Source organism: Perognathus longimembris, chromosome 1 (assembly GCF_023159225.1).
Source record: "Perognathus longimembris pacificus isolate PPM17 chromosome 1, ASM2315922v1, whole genome shotgun sequence".
In the NCBI taxonomy this organism is placed as follows: Eukaryota; Metazoa; Chordata; class Mammalia; order Rodentia; family Heteromyidae; genus Perognathus; species Perognathus longimembris.
The window spans coordinates 49,244,232-49,265,542 of record NC_063161.1 but is presented as its reverse complement, the minus strand read 5'-3'; the positions used below and the strand labels follow the sequence as shown (position 1 = coordinate 49,265,542).

At 48.9% G+C, this 21,311-nt stretch overlaps 1 protein-coding gene across 4 annotated transcripts; it reads right to left on the bottom strand.

The window, feature by feature from the left end:
• Positions 1–2,453: 2,453 nt before the first annotated feature.
• Positions 2,454–19,014, bottom strand: Calcoco1 (calcium binding and coiled-coil domain 1). 4 transcript variants are annotated; one of them, XM_048363169.1, is made up of 15 exons: positions 18,898–18,965; positions 16,259–16,415; positions 15,849–15,951; positions 14,707–14,897; positions 13,340–13,498; positions 12,612–12,760; positions 11,360–11,450; positions 8,091–8,246; positions 7,639–7,893; positions 6,722–6,847; positions 5,892–5,987; positions 5,417–5,525; positions 5,023–5,222; positions 4,623–4,729; positions 2,454–3,611 (listed from the first exon to the last, which is right to left on the bottom strand). In XM_048363169.1, the coding sequence occupies exons 2-15, from the start codon at positions 16,412–16,414 to the stop codon at positions 3,434–3,436; spliced, it is 2,076 nt and encodes a 691-aa protein (XP_048219126.1). In that variant the 5' UTR covers position 16,415; positions 18,898–18,965; the 3' UTR covers positions 2,454–3,433. The 4 variants fall into 4 exon arrangements, with proteins under 4 accessions (XP_048219126.1, XP_048219136.1, XP_048219117.1 ...); XM_048363179.1 differs by having other exon boundaries at positions 2,455–3,611; positions 16,259–16,438; positions 18,898–19,014; XM_048363160.1 differs by having other exon boundaries at positions 2,455–3,611; positions 16,259–16,419.
• Between the last annotated feature and the right edge of the window lie 2,297 nt (positions 19,015–21,311).

Here is a 21,311-nt window from a genome sequence, read left to right as displayed (position 1 = left end):
ATCATATGTTTCCAAAAACAACAACAACAACAACAAAACCAATGGTAGAGTGCTGGTTGTAGCAGGTGCAAGACCTGGGTCTCATCCCTAGCACCACAAAGGAGGAAAAGAATGTGGAGGAGGAGGCAGAGGCAAAACCAAAAAGGGACACAGTCCAGAGAGTCATCTTTGTTGACCCCTGTCTTATGTACTTCTCCTCTAGTCCAGAGCCTGCCTCTAAAGCAGCATTTATCTTGCTTCCACGTGTTTGGTAATACACATCAAGAACAAACTGACAACTGGGTTTTTATCAGTTCCATTTCTAGTCCCCAGGACCTGGCCCACAAAGAGCATTTTGTAGACATTCTTGAATGTCCCAACTAACACCACATCTTGCTTCAGTGCTATTGTTTGATTTTTTTTAGGTGCTTAGTGAGGTCAAGGATCTTATTTTTTATGTACTTATTTTTGCTAGCAGGTGCTCCACTACTAGCCACCAGCCACAAGCTCCTGTGTGTGGCTATGGGGTCTGGCTTCTCCTTTCACACCGGATTCTCAAGCTTCTGCAAGGAAGCAGTGAGGCAGGAGAGAGGGAGACAATCCATTGCAGAAGGGAAATCAGTGGAAAAGGCAGAGTTGCCAAATACCATGCAGCGCATACGAGGCAGAACTGCAATTGGAATCCGCTTGTCTTTCCTCCCCGCCCAGCCGAGTGCCCCTCTCCAGCAAGGCCATACCTCGACCACGTGTGAGATAAATCATGTAGAAATGGCTCCAAGCTTGTGAGGATGTACAAGTGTTAAAGTGGAGGATGCTTACCAGAAAAAGACACAAGAGGGCAGAGACAGGAGCAGCTGGAAGCACTAGATATCCCTATTGGGGGAGTTCAGTGATGGGGGTGGGCACCATGGAGGAAGACTCTGAACTGATTTGGCAAAGTGAAGCAGGACAGAGCTGGGAGAAAGGAAGGTGAGGACCACCATGTGAAGTTTTGCTGATGAGAAAGAACAAAACCTATATTGTAGTCCTTGAGAGCAGGTTCATCTGCCTGCCTCCATATTAGCGGGCCCGAGCTAGCCTCCTGGCCCTTGTGTATGTGGCTGGGCAGGGGCTGGGGGTCCTGGGCCCCTGCTTCTCTCTCCCTCCTTCTTCCTTTGCACTAGGGGGCTACTCTCCTGGAAGCCAGGATGTGTGGGTCCCAGATTCTTCCCTCCCAACCTCCTCCAGATATAAATCACAAGTGATTTCATTAAATGCACCTCCTGCTGGGGTTTTTGGCTCATAATTCCTCTCTGATTAACCCCCACTACCCCGGCAAGTTTATAGGCCAAGAGAGGGAGGGGGCTTGGGGGAGGGTAAAAGGAGGGGTGGGGGTGGGGGAATCCCAGGCGGGTGATGGATGCCTCTGTCAGCCCAGCTCGTATTTATTAATAGTCTTAATACGGGAAGCAATAAAGGAAGAGAGGGATTCTATTAATTAAATCATTGTTATAATTAACTTTCATTAAAGGAGGATCAATAAAGAGAGGTTGAGATGGAGAGAGTAGAGATCCATTATCTCTAATTTCCTTGGAAGGGATTCAGGGAATGAGATGGGGTTGCTAGGCGACAGAGACGTGAGGGAAGAAGGAAGGATGTAAGATGTCATCCAGGTGGGGCTGGAGGGGGGGTGGATGGGAGGGCTTCAGGTAAATGGGGATGGAGAATGGTGGTGTTGGTTCACTTGGGGGTCTTAAAGGGAATGGAGGATGGCCGATAAAGGAGCTTTGGGGATGGAAAGCAAGGGGGCTGTAGACAGGTGCTTAGTAAGAAGCCTCTCAGAGCCTTAGTGAGCATGCCAGACCTTCATCAATGCTTTATGCAGCTGGGTAGGGTGGATGGTGTTTCTGTGTCTGTGGAGTTCAGGCTTTACAAAGGTCTGTGAGGAAGCAACGGAGGGAGAAAGGGAGGCAGGGAGGGAGGAATGGGAATGGAAAATTGCCTTTCTTCGGGCCAAACACTTGAGCCTTTTTTTTTTTTTTTGGTGCCTGTCCTGACGCTTGAACTCAGGGCCTGAGTGCTGTCTCTGAACTCTTTTGTGTAAGGCTAGCACTCTACCACTTGAGCCACAGCTGTACTTCGGGTATTTTGGTGGGTAAATGGAGATAAGAATCCCACGGACTTTTCTGCCCTGGATCCTCATATCTCATCCTGACTATCTATGGTGTGCCACTGGCATGCTGCTATTAAGTTGGTTTCTGGTTTTTTTTTTTAAGCAAAACAAAAACCTCAAAAACAAAACCAAAAAATCTAAAAGTGTCTACTCAAAGGTGTAGACTCTTGTCAGTAGTAATGCCCCTGGGCTATCTTAGGGTGAAGGTATGAGCAGTGGACATCTAGAGCTCTCGCCTGGCTCTCCCCCACCCCTGCCCCCTCCCAATGGCACTATGCTCCAAGCCAGATCCCCCACGCAAAAGGTCCTAGTGGCCAGCACGCCAGGAAACACAGTGGAATGGCAAGTGCCCAGCCTCTCCCCATCCCAAGGAGCTCAGAGCGCAAAGCCTGCACCCTCTGCCCTAGTTCTACCTCACAATGCCAGCACATTTTATGACAACACTTACACATGTCATATAAATATATTTGTCAAAACTATGGAGAGGAGGGAAATGGGGGGGGCAGGATTCTTATTGCTGTGGGGAACTTGGAGAGGGAAGGGGTGGGAAAATGGGGACACCTGGGAGCACTTGTCCCCCCAACCCTCACAGAAGGCACAAGTACATTATTTCTTTCCATGTGAGGATGTGGGGGTGTGGAGTGGCGGGCAAGGACGGGAGATAGAGTTAAAGAATCCTTACAAATATAAAAGAAACCTCGGGACTTAATATCTAAGGCATGGAAAGGACTGGGATGGGGTGGGGAGGGAAATGAGGAAATGTGGGAGGAACCAAAAGAGAAAACGATGAAGCTGAAAACTGAGGGGCCTGAAGAGGTCATGACATTCATGCTGCAGGACCCGGAGAAAAACTCAGGTAAACAAACAAACCTCACAAAGAGAAGTTGGGGGCCCCCAGGAACTGGCTTTGGGGCCTCAGAAAGGGGAGTGTGTATGCACGTATGTATGAGTGTGTATGTGTGTGTGTATACACGAGTATGGGTGGTGGCTGTATATCCGAAGCAACCAGGGCTAGTAGTGGACGATTCTATTCCCACAAGGGAAGGTCTCCTCCATCCTGGTTTCCTTCAAAAGCGCCTTCAGGGGGTCAACTCAGCCACTGCTTCCAAGGACGACCCCTGCCTGGGACAAAAGAGCCAGGTGGGAGAGGATGAAGTTAGAAAGCTTGGGATGGAGACAGGGCCCACAGAAATGGTTCTTCAGGAACAGAGTATCATGGTGCCCCGTGTGGTGGGACATGGGCAGGGGGCGAGCGGGAGTGTGGGAGTGTGTGTTGGTGCATGTGCTAGGGAGAAGGAGGGGTCACTCAAAGGTGAAAGGGTCTTGGGTGCTGAAAAAGAAGTGTCCATCCATGTGGTCCTCCAGGGCATCCTTGTCACTGTCGGCAGGGAAGCGCTCCTTACAGATAGAACACTCCTTCCATGGGGGGGTGGCAGGGCCCCCAGTGCTGGCCTCTGACAGGGGACCCACTGCAAAGCCACTAAAGAGAGATGGAGGGGAAAGGGAGAGGGTCAGCGTGCTCCACTGCTTTCTTGACTTGTGGGCCTTAGGGATTGGGGCTCAAGTGTCTGGGTCCCCAGATGACACAGCTTCTACTGCAGCCTCCTGGTCGTTGTGTGCCAGCCTCTGCTGCGACTTCTTTCTCTCTGTACTACTCGGTGCCTTGGTTTTCCCGAGCCCCATGTCCTCTCTTCTTGAATCCCTGCTGGTCTCTCTAGTGCAGGACCCCATCCCCCCATCTCCTGCTCTTCTCCCTCCATCTCCGTCTGCTGCCTAATGAGGCTGAAAATGAGGCTGACATCGTCCTTCATCTTCCCGCTCCAGCTGAGGAGGACGACAGCCTGGCCCCTCCCTGCCTGAGCCCATGGCGCACCCAGGCAGAGCCAGGGGCTTCCTGAGGAAATCGTTCCTTCCCAGCCCTCGCTGCATCACCGGGGCAGAAGACGGAGGGCAAAGGGGCAATTTTAATATCCAAGTTCCCCAACCTGGTAATTCTCCTGGGACAGGTGTAGGGGTGTGTGTGTGTGTGTGTGTCACAGCAGCAACTCAGGTGTGTGTGTGTGCGTGTGTGTGTGTGTCGCAGCAACTCAGGTGTAGCTAGAAATCCTGGTTTTCTTTTAGTTTCTATCCCTGGGGGCCTTGGTCACCTCCCTTCAACCCCCAAGGAGCCTAGGTACCTACCTGGTGGTTGGGGAAGGGGTAGGGGCAGGAGAGAGGGTATGGAAGGTAATTTGGGCTCCATGGAAGATGGTGCTAGAACAACACAGAAGCCAGTTTAAAGGCAGGGCCTCTGCGTGCACAGGTTAGACAGAGGGCACCTGGGATATGGTGCAGTAGGTGATGCTCTATGCCAGCCACCCTGTTTATCTCCTGCTTTGGCTGAGGCCAAGGAAAGGGAGGCTTGGGGCAGGGCAGGGTGACATGGCTCACATGGATGTCCTCTCCCACGGCTCTCCTCCCACTTCCCTCCCATGCTCCCCGCTGTGCTCACCTGGCCATGTCATAGAAGGCATTGCCCAGTTCAGGGAGTAGCAGACTGGCCTCCTCACCCCCACTCTGCACGGCTGCCATCAGAACGGATTTCTCATCCTCAGCCTCCTGGGCATCAAACAGACAGGGCCGGGTTTTGGGGTGGTGTCCCATGGTGGGGGGCACAGCACGCTGGGACAGGTAAGGGGAGAGAAGCCATGGCTGGGACAGTGAGCAGAGTGGCTGCAGGAAGAGCAAAGCCAGAGAGTGTTTGGACGGGGGCTGGTGGAAGCAGAGAGGACACTGGGCCAGATTGGTTTTGAGGCTGGTCTGGTGGTGGCCCTGCCTCCCTTGAGGACAGAGTCCAGGATGGAACAGGCCTGCTGACCCTGGGGGCTGGGACTCCTCCCTTCACTGCTCACCGAGTCCGAGCTGCTGTCGTCGGCTGGCCCTGAGAGGTGGGCTGCAATGGGTGTGGGCTGGCTGATGACAACCGGGGCACAAGCGTCACGGGGGCCGGTGGGAGAGGAGCCGGGGTCTCCATGCTCACACAGGCCATAGGGCGGGAGCCTCATGTCTTCGGGGGACTCATCTTCGGAGTCGGTCAGCGCTGAAGGGCAGCCTATAGGAGAGGTAGGCCAATCAGCTCCACCTCCTCTGCAGGAGGGAGACAGGTCAACTCAATTGGGGCTGGAGTGTGGGAAGGAAAATGACAAAGCACATAGAAGGCAGAGGCGGCTCCCAGGGCATGGGGGAGTCCTTCCTATAGAGGGGCAGGGGGTGAGAGCAAAGTGGACAAGATGGGAGTGTACAGACTCAGCCCTGCAGCGGCCTCCTCATCCTCTGTAGCAGCATCCTCATCCCACTTCTCATCTGCCACCTTCTCCAGGCGGGCCTCCAACTTCCTCATGTACTCTAGCAATTCCTGCAGTTTGGGGGAGAGGCAAGTCCTAGGGGCTGGGAAGGGGCCAACCTGGCTGGCCTACCCAGCCCTCCCTTGCTCCCAGATGAACATGAGCTCCTTGGGATGCGATGCCCTCACCGTAGGGTGGCTGGTCCCCTTGCCCTGGAACTCCCTCCACTCCCCCTCCCTTCTCTTGGCACTCCTCCTCAGTGCCCAGGCAGCTGTAAGAAGGGCCAGGTCCCCTATTTAGTCTCTGGGCCCTCTTAGAGGAGCAGGTTTCTAAGCCAAGAGATGACAAGGAGATACAGTTTTCAGTCCCCAAGTCCATTTTTCTGGGTAACTGGAACTCACTCTCTGAATGCGGAGGCCTGAGTTAGGGGTTCTCACCTGCTTCTCCACTTGCAGTTGCTCTTTCTCTTTCTGGAGCACACGCAGGGCTGAGCGCAGCTCTGTCAGCTCTCGCTTACTTTCTGATAACTGCACCTGAGGGACAAGGGCCGATGGAACCTTGAGCCTAGAATGTGCCGCCAAGAACCTGGGCTCTGGGTCTTGCACCAGCCATCTGGCCCCAGGCTGCCCCACCCTCCACTCCTCTCCTGCTTTGACACATGCAATGCCTTCTCCACCAGACCATTATTTGGCCCTGGAGACCCAATCTCCTGAATGACTGCCCCGGCTACGGGTGCACAGAATCTTGGTAACAGCAAGGGCCTTTAGAATTTCCCTATGAGCCACACCTACATGGCCCAGACATGTGTCCTCAGTGCAGAAAGGGACACTGCACACTCAAACTATTGGGGGCTTGGGGTATACAAGTAAGATATCACCCTACATAGAAGTGGGCATGAGGGGGAGGGGAGGAAAGAGGAGAAGAGGAGAGAGAGGAGAGAAAGGAGGGAGAGAGGAGAAAGGGAGAAGAAGGGGAGAGAACAGAGGAGGAGAGAGGAAAGAGATAGGAAAGAGAGGAGAGAGGGAGAGAGAGGAGAGAGCAGAGAGAAAGAGGAGAAAAGAGAGGAGAGAAGAGGAGGGAGAAAGAGGAGGGGAAAGAGGAGAGGGAGAGAGGTGGGGAGAGAGGAGGGGAGAGAGCAAAGAAGAGAGAGGTGGGAGAGAGGAGAGAGGTGGGGAGAGAGGAAGAGAGGAGGGGAGAGAGCAGAAAAGATAGAGAGAGGAGAGAGAGGCACTGATGGTTCAGGAACCACAGTGGCCTGGAGTCTCACCAGGCTAGAATCCTTTTCCCGGGCCAGCTCAGTCTTGAACATGTGGCTCTGGCTTCTCTCATCCTGCACTGCCTTCTCCAGGCGAAGGATCTCTGCACTCAGCTTCAGGATCTTGTCTTTCTCTGCCTGGAGATGGTCATAGAAGAGAGCGAGAGGGCTAAGGTGAGGAAAAAGAGGTGGTACCAGGAACAGCGCCGTTCTTCCCTGCGTCCCTTCATTTACTGGACTGGATTGTTCCTTCTTCATTTCTCATTCCCTGAATGCAGGGAGGACATGGCAGCAAGCTGCTGTACTGACCAGGAATGGGCATCATGGCAGGGCCTGCTGCCCATATAGGGAGGTGGTAACCAAGAAGACTAAAGACAGTAATAACTAAGACAGGTCTCTAAGGAAGTTGTTATGGTGATGAAGTACTTAATCCTAACCATGTCCTTGAAGGCACTCCTCCCAAGCCCTCTGAGGTTCTTTGTGTGTGTATGCTGGTACTGGGGCTTGAATTTAGGAATGGGCACTTCTTTTCTTTTTTTGGGGGGGGGGGAGTGCCAGTCATGGGCTTGAAGTTAGAACATGAGGTGTTGTTCCTGAGCTTCTTTTGCTCAAGGCTAGCAAGGCTGGCTTCACACCATGATCCTCAGATCTCAGTCTCCTGAGCAGCTGGGATTACAGGCGTGAGCCACTGGCAGTTGGCAGGGCTGGCACTTTCCTTAGCTTGGAGATAGACTACCATGGACATGACTGCTCAGGCTGACTGAGCTGCAATCCTCAGATGTCAACCTCTCGAACAAGCTAGATTTCAGGCATGAACCACTGCATCTGCTTCCTCTGAGCTTCTTAACCCCTCTTCTGTCGTCCAGGAGGGCCTGGTCACATGTACGAGTCCCTGCAGAGATGAGACTGACGGGTTCACTGCCCTCTACCTCCACATTCTGCATCAGCCCGGCCCGCTCCTTGCTCCACTGGCACTTTTCCTCTTTCAGGTGCATACTGAGCTCAGCCAGCCTGCCGTTGACTTCAGCCACCTCCAGGCGGCTGCGGTGCAGCTCGGCTATGGTGCGGTCCCTGGCTCCTGCTGCGCTGGCCAACTCTTCCCCAAGAAGGGCAGCTTTCTGCTGACTTGAGGCCGCAAGCTCCTGTGCTCCACGAAGCTGCTCCTTCAGGGGCTCCAGCTCAGCCTCAGGAGAAAGGGGACAGGGATCAGTGTTCTCAGTGAGTCACTTATGACCCACCTCCCGAGTCCCAATGCAATAGGACTGAGAATAGACCTGCTGGCATAGCTGTGTTTTTGATCCTTGTCTATGGGCATCCATATGTTTCTAGAACCAGTGTTTAGCCCTCACACCACTTCCTGCTGTCTGGGGCCTTCACTTACCACTCTCTGTTGGGCCTGGCTGAGGGTGTCCTTCATGTGGGCCATCTTGTCCTTCAGTCGCTGGGTCTGAGCAATCTGCTCCTCCTGTCGGCCCTTGGCCTCCTGCAGCTCCACGTTTAAGCGATGGTTCTCTTGTTGTGCCATTTGGAGCTCAGCCTGGACAGCATAAAGTAGGTAAGGAACAGCAAAGGGAGAAAGTGAGTACTGTCATTGTGATGAGAGAAAGGCTAAAGTCCATTTCTTTTTTTTTTTTTTTGGCCAGTCCTGGCTTGAACTCAGGGCCTGAGCACTGTCCCTGGCTTCTTTTTGCTCAAGGTTAGCACTCTACTACTTGAGCCACAGTGCCACTTCCGGCCTTTTCTGTTTATCTAGTGCTGAGGGATCAAACCCAGGACTTCATGCATGCTAGGCAAGTACTCTACCACTAAGCCATATTCCAAGTCCCTCTATTTCTTATAATAAACACAAACTTAAGAACTTGGCTCTTGTCAGTACTCTTTTTTTTTTTTGCCAATCCTGGGACTTGAACTCAGGGCCTATGTGCTATTTCTCAGCTTTTGTGCTCAAGGCTAGTGCTCTACCACTTGGAACCCACAGCTCTACTTCTAGCTTTTTGGCAGTTAATTGGAGACATGAGTCTCACAACTTTCCTGCCCGGGCTGGCTTTAAACAACAGTTCTAAGACCTCAGCCTCTTAGGTAGCTAGGATTACAGGCGCAGGCCACTGGCACCAGTTTGCAAGCGCTTGAGTCCACAGATGAATGGGACTTGGTCCTGGCTGGTTTCCAGCTGCTATGAGCATCATAGCCTGGGTCTTAGATATAGGTGTCCCCTGTTCCACTTCTGCCTTCCTGCTATTCTGTTCAAATCAAAACTCAGTTTGAATGTACTACAGGCCTTTCAAACTCAGCATACTCTACATTTCCTACCTCTCATCCCAGTAGCACAGGCTGGCCTCAAACTCATGATCCAACGACCTCTGCCTTCCAAGTGCTGAGATTATAGGCATCATACCTGGCCGTGCCTTGTCTTTTCAAGTCTTATTTCTACTTACCATGTTGCCCAGGCTGGGTACTTTGGTGCCATGCTTAGCTCTGTTTTCTCCCCAATGCCCACAGGGAAGCCTATCGCTCTTTCAGCTTCCACCTTGGTCAAAGTCATTTTCCTTTTCCTATTACTGACATTACGGAATAACCTCAGAACTAGTTTATTTTCCACAAGGTAATCAGATTAATATTCTGTAAATATAGTTCTTTAAGAACACATCACCCCTACTTCAAAATTCTCTGTGCTTACTACTTAAAGCTTCTTGTTGCTTAAAGCATAAAGATTAAACTCAAGATTCTGTATAATCTGACCTATACTTTACCTCAGACTCTTCACCCACACATTCAACTTCCCTGAGCATCCTGGCCTCTAAGTGTGTTCCTGTCTTCCTCTGCTCTACTTCAATTCTACGTGTGTGTGTGTGTGTGTGTGTGTGTGTGTGTGTGTGTGTGTGTGTGTGTTGGTACTGGGGCTTGAATTTAAGGCCTGGGCACTGTCCATTAGCTGTTTTGCTCAAGGATGATGCTCTATCACTTGAGCCACAGTTTCACTTCGGTTTTTTTTTTGTAGTTAACTGAAAAGATAAGTGTTACCAGGCTAGCTTTGGGCCTTGATTTCAGACCTCAGCCTCTTGAGTAGCTAGGATTACAGGCGTGAGCTACCAGCATCTGGCAAGCAAAGGTTATCTAAACATCTTCTATAGAAGCCTAGATTCTAAGGAAGCAACTGAAGTTTCTGCAAATACCTGAACTGAAGAGGTATTTTTTTGTCTTGCTTTATTTTTAAGTGCTGGGGATTGAACGCAGAGCCTTGTACATACTAGTAAGTCCTATCTCTCTAAACTACATCCCCAGACCAAACTTGTTCTAAATTATTAAACACTTATTTTAAAAATGACATCAAGCTAACATATTAGAAGTCACCAATTCATCAATGTATGCTTCTAGGTTAATGTACTTTTACATAAACCTCAGAAAAAATGTCTTATGTGTTTTTATGGAAGAAACCAGTACACACATTGCAAGATGGGCAGTTTAAAATATTTGATTATTTGCATCTACTTGTGTGCAACTCAAGTATGCACAATACTATACAATCAAACAAAATACAGAAATACATTCACTATTCATGTTGACAGGACAGTTTGCTATTCATCAAAAATATTTAATTATCCAGGTTCCCTTTAGTGAGAAAGTGTCCAGGCCCCAAATTCAAGCCCCCACAACCAAATAAATAAATATATATGTACTTTTAATATATACACATATATGTATATGTAATACATACAGACATACATATATATTTATTTATATTTTGTCTTTTTTTTTGAGACAGTGTTTGTTGTACTAGCAGCCCAGCCTAATCTCAAACTTTTGACCTCAGGGCTGGGAATGTGGCTTAGTGGTAGAGTGCTTGCCTAGCATGCACAAAGCCCTGGGTTTGATTCCTCAGCACCACATAAACAGAAAAAGCCAGGAGTGGTGCAGTGGCTCAAGAGGTAGAGTGCTAGCCTTGATCAAAAAGAAGCTCAGAGACAGTGCTCAGGCCCTGAGTTCAAGCCCCAGGACTGGCAAAAAAATTTTTTTTTTGTTATCTTGCTAAGTCTCTGGAATGCTGGATTACAGGCATGTGCCACCATGCCCAGCCAGCCACTTCACTGCTTTTGTTACTTTCTAAGTACATGTCATACATTTGAATTCATTAAAAAATATTGCTTTTATTGATTTAGTCAGGTTCCCACATAAAATGTACAATTTCATTCTGGGTGGTGGGGGGAAAGTGTACTAGAAGTAAAAGGGTTGGAAGTAGTAGGCAATAAGTTCATGCACCCTTTTCTTCCCCTTCCTTTCTTTTACCCCATTATTTATCTATCTCATTTTTTTTCAACAATGGCTCATCAGGGCTGGGAATATGGCCTACTGGCAAGAGTGCTTGCCTCATATACATGAAGCCCCGGGTTCGACTCCCCAGCACCACATATATAGAAAACAGCCAGGAGTGGCACTGTGGCTCAAGTGGTAGAGTGCTAGCCTTGAGCAAAAAGAAGCCAGGGACAGTGCTCAGGCCCTGACTCGAAGGCCCAAGACTGGCAAAAAAAAAAACAAAAAACACAAAAAAAACAAAAAACAATGGCTCATCAGCCCAGACTGGCCTTGACCTCACTCTTCTTGGTGAACATGGGCTGAACAAGTGAAAAAGCAAAGCAGCTCTGTGTCCCTTACCTCACTCTGCTCCTTGTCTGCTTGTACCTCCTTCAGCTGGCCAAGGAGTTTCTCTTGTTCCCGAGTGAGGGCCTTCACTGTGTCTCTAACCCTGTGAGTGGGGGACGACATGCTGGGTCATCTGGTAATCCGGAGAAGCGCGGAGGATGCAGACCTCTGTCCTGTGCTCTTCCAGTGGGGCTCCCCAAGGCCTAGACCTCCATTTCAGGACTGTTCAAGTCCCCATGCCAGAGATCTAGTTCGAAGTCTCAAGAACCCATGATTTCTAGCTCTAGAGCACAATCTAGATACAAGCCATTTAACTTTGTGCTTTAGGTATCATTTTAAGGAATGTTTTGCTGATGGTTCCCTGGCTATTTTCATTCACTTAAGAGATCAGAATCACCAAGGCGCAGGTGGCTCACATCTGTAATCCTAGCTACTCAGGAGGCTGAGTTCCAAAAATAGCCCAGGCAGAAAAGTCTGTGAGACTCTTATCTCCAATTGACCACCAGAAAAGCTGGAGGTGTGACTCAGGTGACAGAGTACTAGCCTTGAGCAAAAAAGCTAAGGGGTAGCATGCAGGCCTTGAGTTCAACCCCCAATACTGGCAGAAGAGAAGGAGAGAGGAAGAGATGGACAGAAGACGAAAAAGGAGAGAGGAGGAGAGAGAAGAGGAGAGGACCACCAGTTCCAACATTTCTTTTTTCCAATACCAGGGAATGAAAGCCAGTCTTACAATGTGCTAGGCAAGTGCTCTATCACTGAGCTCTAACTTCAGCTAAACACCTTTTAGGAATGAGAACAGAATCTGTGTCTATTCTGTAGTTAAAGAATTTTTGAGACAGGGTCTGGTTATGTTATCCAGCCTGACCTCAAATTCCTGGGCTCAAGCTATCCTATCCTTCTGCCTCAGCCTCCCAAGTAGCTGTGACTCAGAAGTATACCATCCTGAAGTAAAATTTAAAATCCATCCTCTCTTATCTTGCATGTTCTAGCCAATCTCTTCTTCCAAGTCCTCCACTCCTAGTTCTGTTTAGCTTTTGCTGTGTAAGTGGCAACTATGATTGTTTCTGAAGGGGAGAAACACAGAATAGCATCAAGAGAGATGGAAGAGAGCCAGCAGGAAGAAATCTCCAGTTAGCGGATTACCCCCTAGTGAGGGAGAGAAAGGATGCAGAAACCAGGTGAGACAGACAGCAGGTGTCTGAAACAGGAGGCTGGAATGTGGAGGTCATTGGAAATGAAGAGCAATAGAGGGGGCGGGGATTACCTGTCCAGCTCCACCTCCTTTGTCAGCACTTTCTCACTGATGGTCTGGATGTCATCCTCCAGCTCCAGGATGCGCGCCACGTGGTCTCCCTGTTGCTGGCTCAGGACGTCCCTCTCTTCTGTGAGCTCCCCATAGGACCGAGAAAGCCCCTGGAATTCAAGTCCCAGAGGAAGAAGACAGAGGATGAAACTCATCTCTCAAAGAGCAGGACAGAAGTTTCACAAGAGCACAAAAGCACTGGATCACTTCTAGCTCTATTCTACCGTCTTTCTTCAAAAGGAAATTATGGGACCATTCCTTTGTCTGGGAATATGGCTATCTACACCTCACACAGGAGGTAATCCCCTTTCTCCTTTAAACCTACTTCTTTAATGTCAAGATTTTTTTTTTCCTTTTGGTGTTGATACTGGGGATTGAATTCAGAGCCTGGGTGCTGTCCTTTAGCTTTTTAAGTTCAAGGCTGGTGTTCTACCACTTTAACTACACATCCACTTCTAGCCTTTTTTGCTAGTTAATGAGATAAAAGAGTCTCATGGATTTTGCCTGCCCAGATTGATTTTGAACCATAATCCTCAGATCTCCACCTCCTGAAGATTACAAGCATGAGTCACTAGTGCCTGACCTAAGACCATCTTTAAAGCCCAGGAATATCTCTCCTCTCCTGTCTTCTGATTCTGGACTCTTGAGTAAGCCCTCAGTCCCCATTCCCTCCAGGACCTGCCTCTCACCTTGTATTGCTCTGTGAGCTCTGCATGCTCCCGCCTGGTGGTGGCCAGAGCCGGCTCCAGCTCCTGCACCCGGCTTCTCAGCTCTGTCACCTGCTCCTCCAACTGCAGCTTCAGTTGCATTAGGTCATTCCGTTCTTGCTGGCTCTCATCCAGCTGGTTCTACAGGGACATGATGAGAGGGTTGTGCCTGTGAGGCACCCATCCTAAGGTCCGGCCATACTCTAGGTACATTTCAGCATTGGGAAGCCATTATAGAATGGGATGCAAAGGGGGAACAGGGGAGGCTTTGGTGTGCAGCCAAATTCCTCCATGCATTTATTAGAGTTGGGGTTCTAGAAGGCAGGGCTGTCCATATTAAAGAAAGGCTACCCACTCTCATCTATGGAGCTTCTCAGGAAGTCAATTACTTCCTCCCCACTGGTCCTCACCTTCACTCAGAAAGTCTTCCTGGCTAATATTTGCCTCTATTCCCTAATTCCTCTCTATCTAGCCCACTAGTAAGATAAGCCACATGAAAAATTTTTTCTTTTGTTTGTTTTTTGGTCAGTCATGGGCTTTCAATTTGGGCCCTGGACATTGTCCCTGAGTTCTTCTGCTCAAGGCTAGGGTTCTACCAATTTGAGCCACAGTGCCACTTCGGGTTTTCTGGTGTTTAATTGGAGATAAGAGTTTCACAGGCTTCCCTGCAGGGGCTGGCTCTGAACCAAGACCCTCAGATCTCAGCCTCCTCAGGAGGCTAGGATTACCAGTGTGAGCCACTAGCACCTGGTTCACATGAAAGTTTAAATTTCCTAGTTGCCATTTTAAAAAAAGTAACAAGAAATATGTGATATACACTTTTACAATATCTTATCTAACCAAGTCTATTCAAAATATTATCACTGGATCATGTCATCAGTATACAAATCATTGAGCTCTTTTATAATCTTTAAAAAAAATACAAATTCTTCAAAATCCAGCAAGTATCTTTCCTGCGATACACTTCAGTTTGGATTAAGCACACCTGAAGTGTTAAGAGCCACACATGGTCAGTGCCTCTGTACTGAATGGGCAGGGCAGGGCTGGGATCACACCCATCTGCTGCCTCTCCTCCCCATTCTGTAGGCAGCTCTCATTCTCTCTGTCTCTTGGGCTTCCCTGGAGTGGCCTCCCTCTACCTTGTAGGTCTTCCTCTAGGCCTAGGGCTAGAGTTACAACGGCCTGGGGGTAGCTTGTTTTCCTGCCTGATATGTTGCTGTCTACATGCAGTTGTTGAAAGCAGACCTTGTGTAATGGCCAGTGATTTCTTCAGTTGAGGCTACACACAAGGGGAGGTCAGGTGGGATGGGGCCCCTCTGCCTTCCTGGTGCACGTGCCCCTTTTCTTACCTGTAGTACAGTGGCCTTGGGGACAACCAGCAGAATGTCAGAGCCACCATCAGTCTCTTCCAGGGTCACCAGCTCATCCATGGGCCTTGGCTCTCGGAACTGGAAGGGGGGGCTCTGCCCACACACACGTCCCTGGCGATTCACATATCGGAACTGGTAGAGTTGAGCACCCGGTTTGGGCAGGTAACTGGCTGTGGGTAGAAGAATGACTCAGGACTCCACTATGATCCCAGAGTCTCAAGTGCTCAGCAGGTCCCTCTTCCCCTTTGTGTGCCACAATGCTTGCTGTCTGTTGCTCTGTCTCACACACAGCTTCCCCTTTTCCACCTCCTATAGGTGATTTTTGTTCTGTAGGATATTCTCCTCCTCCTGTCTCCTTCACCCTCTCCTTCCTTTTTCCTAAACCTCCTCCCTTCTCTCATCCTCATAATGTATGCTAGTTGCCATTTTTTGAGTGCCCACCATGCAGCAAGCACTGTGCTAACAGTTTTACCTGTACCATTTCAAATTCTCCTACTGTCCCTATAGACAGGCATCCCATTTTTGTTTTGTTTTGTTTTTTGCCAGTCCTGGGGCTTGAACTCAGATGAGCACTTTACCACTAGGCCATATTGCCAGCCCCAGGCATCCCATTTTACTGTTAATAGTCACACACAGGTTTGGTCATCTGCCAAAGGCCAAATAGCTTGGAAGTATGAGAGCTTGTATCAAGCTAGGTCTTTTGGAATCCTATGACAATTCTCTTCTATCTTGCCCTCTTCCCTACCTCTAGCTCCATAAGGGGAGAGTGTTTCTCCTTCTTTGGGTAAGTGGTACGACCAGATACCCTTTAACAATCCTTCCATCTCTGGTTCAGTGAGAATCCCATGGTTATGTATTTGATGTGGTGACTATTTATTCGCTTGAGACAGGTTCTCTTTGTATTGCTCAAACCAGTCTTGAATTCCTGGGCTCCAGTGATCTTCCTGCTTCAGCCTTCCCAATAGCTAGGACTACAGGCCATGTGCCACCATACCTGTTTTCTCTCAGCTACTTATACTTTCCTTTGTCTTTGGTGCCTTTTGAGTTTCTAAGCCCACTACCATTCTTTAAGCCTCCATTCCCTTGGCTTCTCCCTCTCATTTTCCCATCTTTCTTTGTACCTTGGAACTGGACACTGGCGTGGGTGGGGGAGCCATCAGTTGTGCTTTCTGGCACTGAAGACCATACAAAAGTGTGGTAATCCCGAACGCAGGCAGCTTCCACCTGTGACAATGTAAGTCAGGAGAGGGGTGAGGGGGTGGGCCTGCCCTTTATGGATGATGGAGGGGGCAGGAAGATGGAATGAGGGAGGAGGATGGGGTTATGGTGGCAGGGATAAGTAATAAGGTAGGTGAAGGGGTAGTAATGTCAGGGTAATGTCAGGACAGTAATGTCAGGGTAAGAGAGGGAGAAGATGAGTTCTGCTTTCGCAGATGGCCTCTGTCATCTGTGCCATCTTCCTCTCTCTCAACTTAGTCATTCCCCTTATTCCAATCAACCAGTGCCCGAAAGCCTGAACCCAAAGACATACCTTGAAGATGCCAATCCAGTCACTGGCACTGGGCATGGTGCCTGGGGGGAGGGTGTAATGACACTCCACCTTTGTGTTGGGTATGTAAGTCCGGGCTACATTCAAAAAGTTGACTCCACCCCGGGATGGTATCCGGCTTAGTGATGATTCTTCCATTCTGCCTTCCAGGTAGCTGCCCACCTATGAAGGAAAGGGTTGATATCCCAAACCCTCCCCCAATGCTATCCCCACCCCCTCACAGCCCCTACCTGTGCACATGGGGATCAGGACATACCTGGTTTCCAGCTCCTAAGGGAGATTTTTAAAGGTATCACCCTTAATTTCTAGGACCTACATCTGGCCTTTCTAGTGAGTTCGCACCCTGTGTCATACTGTATCCTCTCTGGCTCAGAAGTCCTTCAATTCTAACTTCAACTCCCCTTTTACTGTCCCCCTGACCAAGTCTCACTTCTAGGCTCTGCAGCTCAGTCTCCCCTTTTCACATTCTAACCTCCTAGAACATTCCAAATTCTCCTACCCCACTCTCATTCCCCACACCTTCTAACTGTTGCATTTAAAATATAACCAAAGGGCCGGGAATGTGGCTTAGTGGTAGAGTGCTTGCTTAGCATTCATGTAGCCCTAGGTTCAATTCCTCAGTATCACATAAACAGAAAAAGCTAGAAGTTGCAAAGTAGCTCAAGCAGTATAGTGCTAGCCTCGAGCAAAAGAAGCTCAGGGAGGGACAGTGCCTAGGCCCTGAGTTCAAGCCCCAGGACTGGCCAAAAAAAGTTTTAAAAAATCAAATGAAGTGCGGGGCCCTTTCATTCTGAGCCAATTATTCCTTACCTACTCCTAAGCTTATTGTGCCCAGATATGAATTATGATACCTGAAAGCAGAAACTAACCTTTGAAGGAGGAACTGTTAAATTTTCAAAGCTGGACTATGGAGGGGGTCATGGAAGAGAACCAATACTGTAATCCTAGCTCCTAAACTTTCAGTTCACTCTTGATCTCTTAGGCTTTCTACTCCAATGAATTCTAGAGAAGCAGAAAACTTCTGCTCTCATTCAAAAGAGAAAGAAAAGGGGAAAGATGTAAGGCAAGACACTTTCTGTCCTGTAACTTGATTATTCAAGGAAGTCAAGAATTCTGGAGGCGGCAGCTTCAAGGGTGGAGTGAAATACTCAGCAGCAGGAACATGTGGTATGGTTTCAGAGATGGAATGTGGGGGCCTGAAGCCAGGAAGCCCCACCCCAAGGCAGGGTACAGATCGCAAGGTGGGAAGTAAGAGGCCTCAAGAAGGAGAAATGTATATTTAATGTTGTGAAAAGGGAGAGACAGTTCAAAAAAGATTTCTTCTTTCCAGATACTGCCAGAAACAGGTTTAGAAACCTACTGGTTTGACTGGATGTTAATGCAGCTCTATTCTTTCCCTTTCCATTTTCTGCCTGCTACTTTTAGCCTTAAATTTAAGAGCCTGAGTTTTTGTCATTTGTTTGGATTAGTAGTTGAAGATATGCTAGAGGATGGACTTGGGAGGAAGGGATGTTCCAAATTAGCCAGAGAGACTTAATTGGAAAATATGGGGGTGGGGTGTGGACAGATGATAAAAACAAGAGTACTCCTCAGCCTTGGGCTGTGAGCCCGCCCACTTTTCTTCTCTCCAGCCCACTAATCTGCTTCCTGTGTCAGCTGCAGCCGATGTATCCAATCAGCCACCACTTCTAGTCATGTGCACGCCCCCAAACAGCACAAACCCACACCAGGCTGAGTGGGTGGTGGAGGAACTTTAAAAGAAATGAGAAACTCAGTGGGTAAGGTGGGCCAGCAATACAAAATGGAGAGACGAGAGAGAGAGAGAGAGAGAGAGAGAGAGAGAGACAGAGAGAGAGACAGACAGACAGACAGACAGACAGAGACAGAGAGACACAGAGAGAGAGACAGACAGAGAGACAGAGAGAGACGAGAGAGAGATTTTATATTTTCATCACTAAAACTCCCTGGCTAAAACGAATCTATGTTCTCTCTCCCAAACACAGTTCTTCAGTGCGAAGGAGGGAGTGAACTGCTCAAAGTTCTACACCTAGGGAACCCCCCCTCCCCAATACTATCCGCAAAGAAATGTCTCCCATATCTGAAAGTTCAGGGTATGGAAAGTGTATGTATGTAGCCAGATTCAGGTGTGTAGGTGTGTGTCCTATCCTCCACTCTGTAAGGCTCTAGAGTCCCTTGGCATTGAGTCCCTTGGAAGCACCTCTCATCCTGCCCCCCTCCAGGGATTGATTCAACGTCGTAAAGGCCTTTGGATATGGGTGAGAGAGGGAAGGGTTTTGAGGGCCCAGACTTGCCTGGGAGAGAATAAACAACGATTCTGACGCCCTCAAACTTCTCTAAACGTATCGAGCTTCATAACGAAGGCCTGAGAAGAATGTGAGGATAATGGGAGTACTTTCCCGCCCCCCCACTCTGCCGGCTCAAGGCCCCCTTAAAACCAACAGCCCCTAAAGCGTAGTGATGGCTTCTTCCTACGGAAAGGATTAAAACCCAAACGCTCCTGCATCTTCCTTCTGTAGTTCCCCTAGATTGTCCTTTCACAGACTGGAAAGTCGGGTGACCCTCCCGTAGGACCACTCTCCCAATTAGGCCAAGTTTCTTACCCCACAGACCGGATCAGCTGTTCCCCTCACCTTTCACCAACAACAAAAACAGCACTCCGACTTCAAGAGGGGAGGGGAAAGAGTGGCGCGAGGGCTTCTGGGGCTTGTGTTTCTCCTGGAGCAGATCGCCGCGCACTTCGCTGGCTCTAGGACTACCTATCCCAGCAGACAGCGCGTGAGGGGGCGGGAAAGAGGGCGGTGACGGCGGCGGCCTCCGCGCGGAACCCTGGGAGTTGTAGTTCTCACTTCCCTGACAGCCCACGAGGGTGTGGTTACCAAAGAACTTCACGGCCCATGATTCCTCAGGAAGGGGAGCCTGCGCTGGTGGTGGCTGCTTGTCTGGTCACGTGCACCGATGGGGGGCGTGGGGGGAGGATCTATGAGTAACGTGTTCTGCAGAACGCTTGGCAAGGGGCTAGAACTCTTTCTGGTGCGCTTTTCTCATTCACTTTTTAAACCACCTGCGAGGTCGGCCTTAGAATTAGGCCTTAGGAAGAAACTAAAGCCAACAAAGGTCGAGAAACACCATTGGGCTAAAGTGCCCAGGCTGTGAAATGAGAGAACTCTACTTGGAGTTGTCCAAGTTCCTATCCTGTGCAGGAGAGGGGAAACTCACAGATATGGTAGGAGTTTCTCCTTCATTCCAACCGTGTAAGAGGTTGTTTTCTTCCCACTTGAGGATTTCTCTGCCAAGCGGTGACTTCCGGGTCTAGGAAGAGGATGCATTGCCAGAGGGGGTGATGGGAACCCGGAGCTAGAAACGTGACCTTGGAAAGGGAGCTTGGCATAATTCAAGAGCTGTTACAACTCACAAACAAGCTACTTACAGGGGCCCAAGCCTTTTAACTGGTTTAAGTTAATTAGGGTAACAACACATGTTGCTCTGGTTTTTATTTAGAAGAGGTGAAAGATTTATACCCCTCCCACACCCCAACTCACATTAAAGACTTGGCTATCCTTCCCTCTCTGCCTCCTGCAACTCTCTAGTCTGAGGTTTTCAGAATTCTTTTGCTTCCTGCTTCTGGAGTAAAAGAGTATATTCTTCTTAATGATTTCCAGGCTGCAGAGTAGTTTAAGTGGTAGAGCCCATCTAAACACATACAAGGCTCTGGTTCCATCTTCAGCAATGCAAGGCAATCAAGCAATTCGTTTTTCTAGATGCCTACAATTTAATTCTCTGCATTTCCCAAGTTTATTTTGTGGTGTTACTACTCTTATGACTAAGGGTATCTGGTGCTTTCATCTGAAGGTCACTCTAGGCCCTTAATAAGCTACTGAGCTGCACAAACATTAAGGTGACAAATCTGTGTCATTAGTCAAGACTACTTATGAGTTAGGGAAGATGCTGCTGAATGGGGAGCTGGCTCAGAATCCTGGAATGAGCGAAGAGTGAGGACTGTTCAATGATCTGGGTCCCAAGTGGTATTTTTGTTTTTCCCTTTGCCTGGCCGGGGCTTTAACTCTGGGCCTGGGCACTGTCCCTGAGCTTCTTTTGCTCAAGATGAGTGCTTTGTCATTTTAGCCACAGTACCATGTCTGGCTTTTTTGGGTAGTTTATTGGAGATAAGAGTATTATGGACTTTCCTGCCTGGGCTTGCTTTGAACTTGATCCTCAATTCTCAGCCTCCTTAATAGCTAGGATTACAGGCCTGAGCCACTGGCATTCGGTATGGTCTTAGTTTTTGTCTACTACCAGAATAAGGACCTATAAGAAAACTCAATCTTGGGCTGGGAATATGGCCTAGTGGCAAGAGTGCTTGCCTCTTATACATGAAGCCCTGGGTTCGATTCCCCAGCACCACATATATAGAAAACGGCCAGAAGTGGCGCTATGGCTCAAGTGGCAGAGTGCTAGCCTTGAGCAAAAACAAGCCAGGGACAGTGCTCAGGCCCTGAGTCCAAGCTCCAGGAAATAAAAAAGAAAAAGAAAACTCAATCTTAAGTGGAGCTAGAGTGATTACAAATTCTATATATTGGTGCTTACAATGTGTTTAAACAGCCTGATATAACAAGGCACTATTATTATCCCCTTTTTACAAAGGATGAGATCAAAATACAATTAGGTGACTTGTCTGAGGTCATCGGGCTAGTAAGGATCAGGACTGAAGCAGTAGTTAGTACACAGTATTCGCACCCGAGAAATTCTGGTATATGGTATTAACTGACATTATTTTAAGTGACAGTTCTGTTTGTTAATCAGTAGACAAATATTCACTGAGTACTATACACTCACTGCAAAGCACAAGGTAGTGTGAAATGGATTTAGTCAACAGCTATGTGTCAGGTACTATGCTGGGTAGCTAGTACATTTTATTGAAAGAATAAATTTGAGGAAGTGGAGGTGGGGCTCAAGTAGTAAAGGGCTTTGAATGAAAGAGCCAAGCAAGAGCAGGAGGCCTTGAGTTCAAACCCCA

Coding starts and splice junctions, on each gene's coding strand:
- Calcoco1 (XM_048363179.1), bottom strand. CDS start 16,414: ATGGAAGAATCATCACTAAGCCGGATACCATCCCGGGGTGGAGTCAAC. Junction 11,451..12,611: donor AAGGAGGTGGAGCTGGACAG/GTAATCCCCGCC, acceptor CCCCACTCACAG/GGTTAGAGACACAGTGAAGG. Junction 5,526..5,891: donor AACTGCAAGTGGAGAAGCAG/GTGAGAACCCCT, acceptor CCCAAACTGCAG/GAATTGCTAGAGTACATGAG.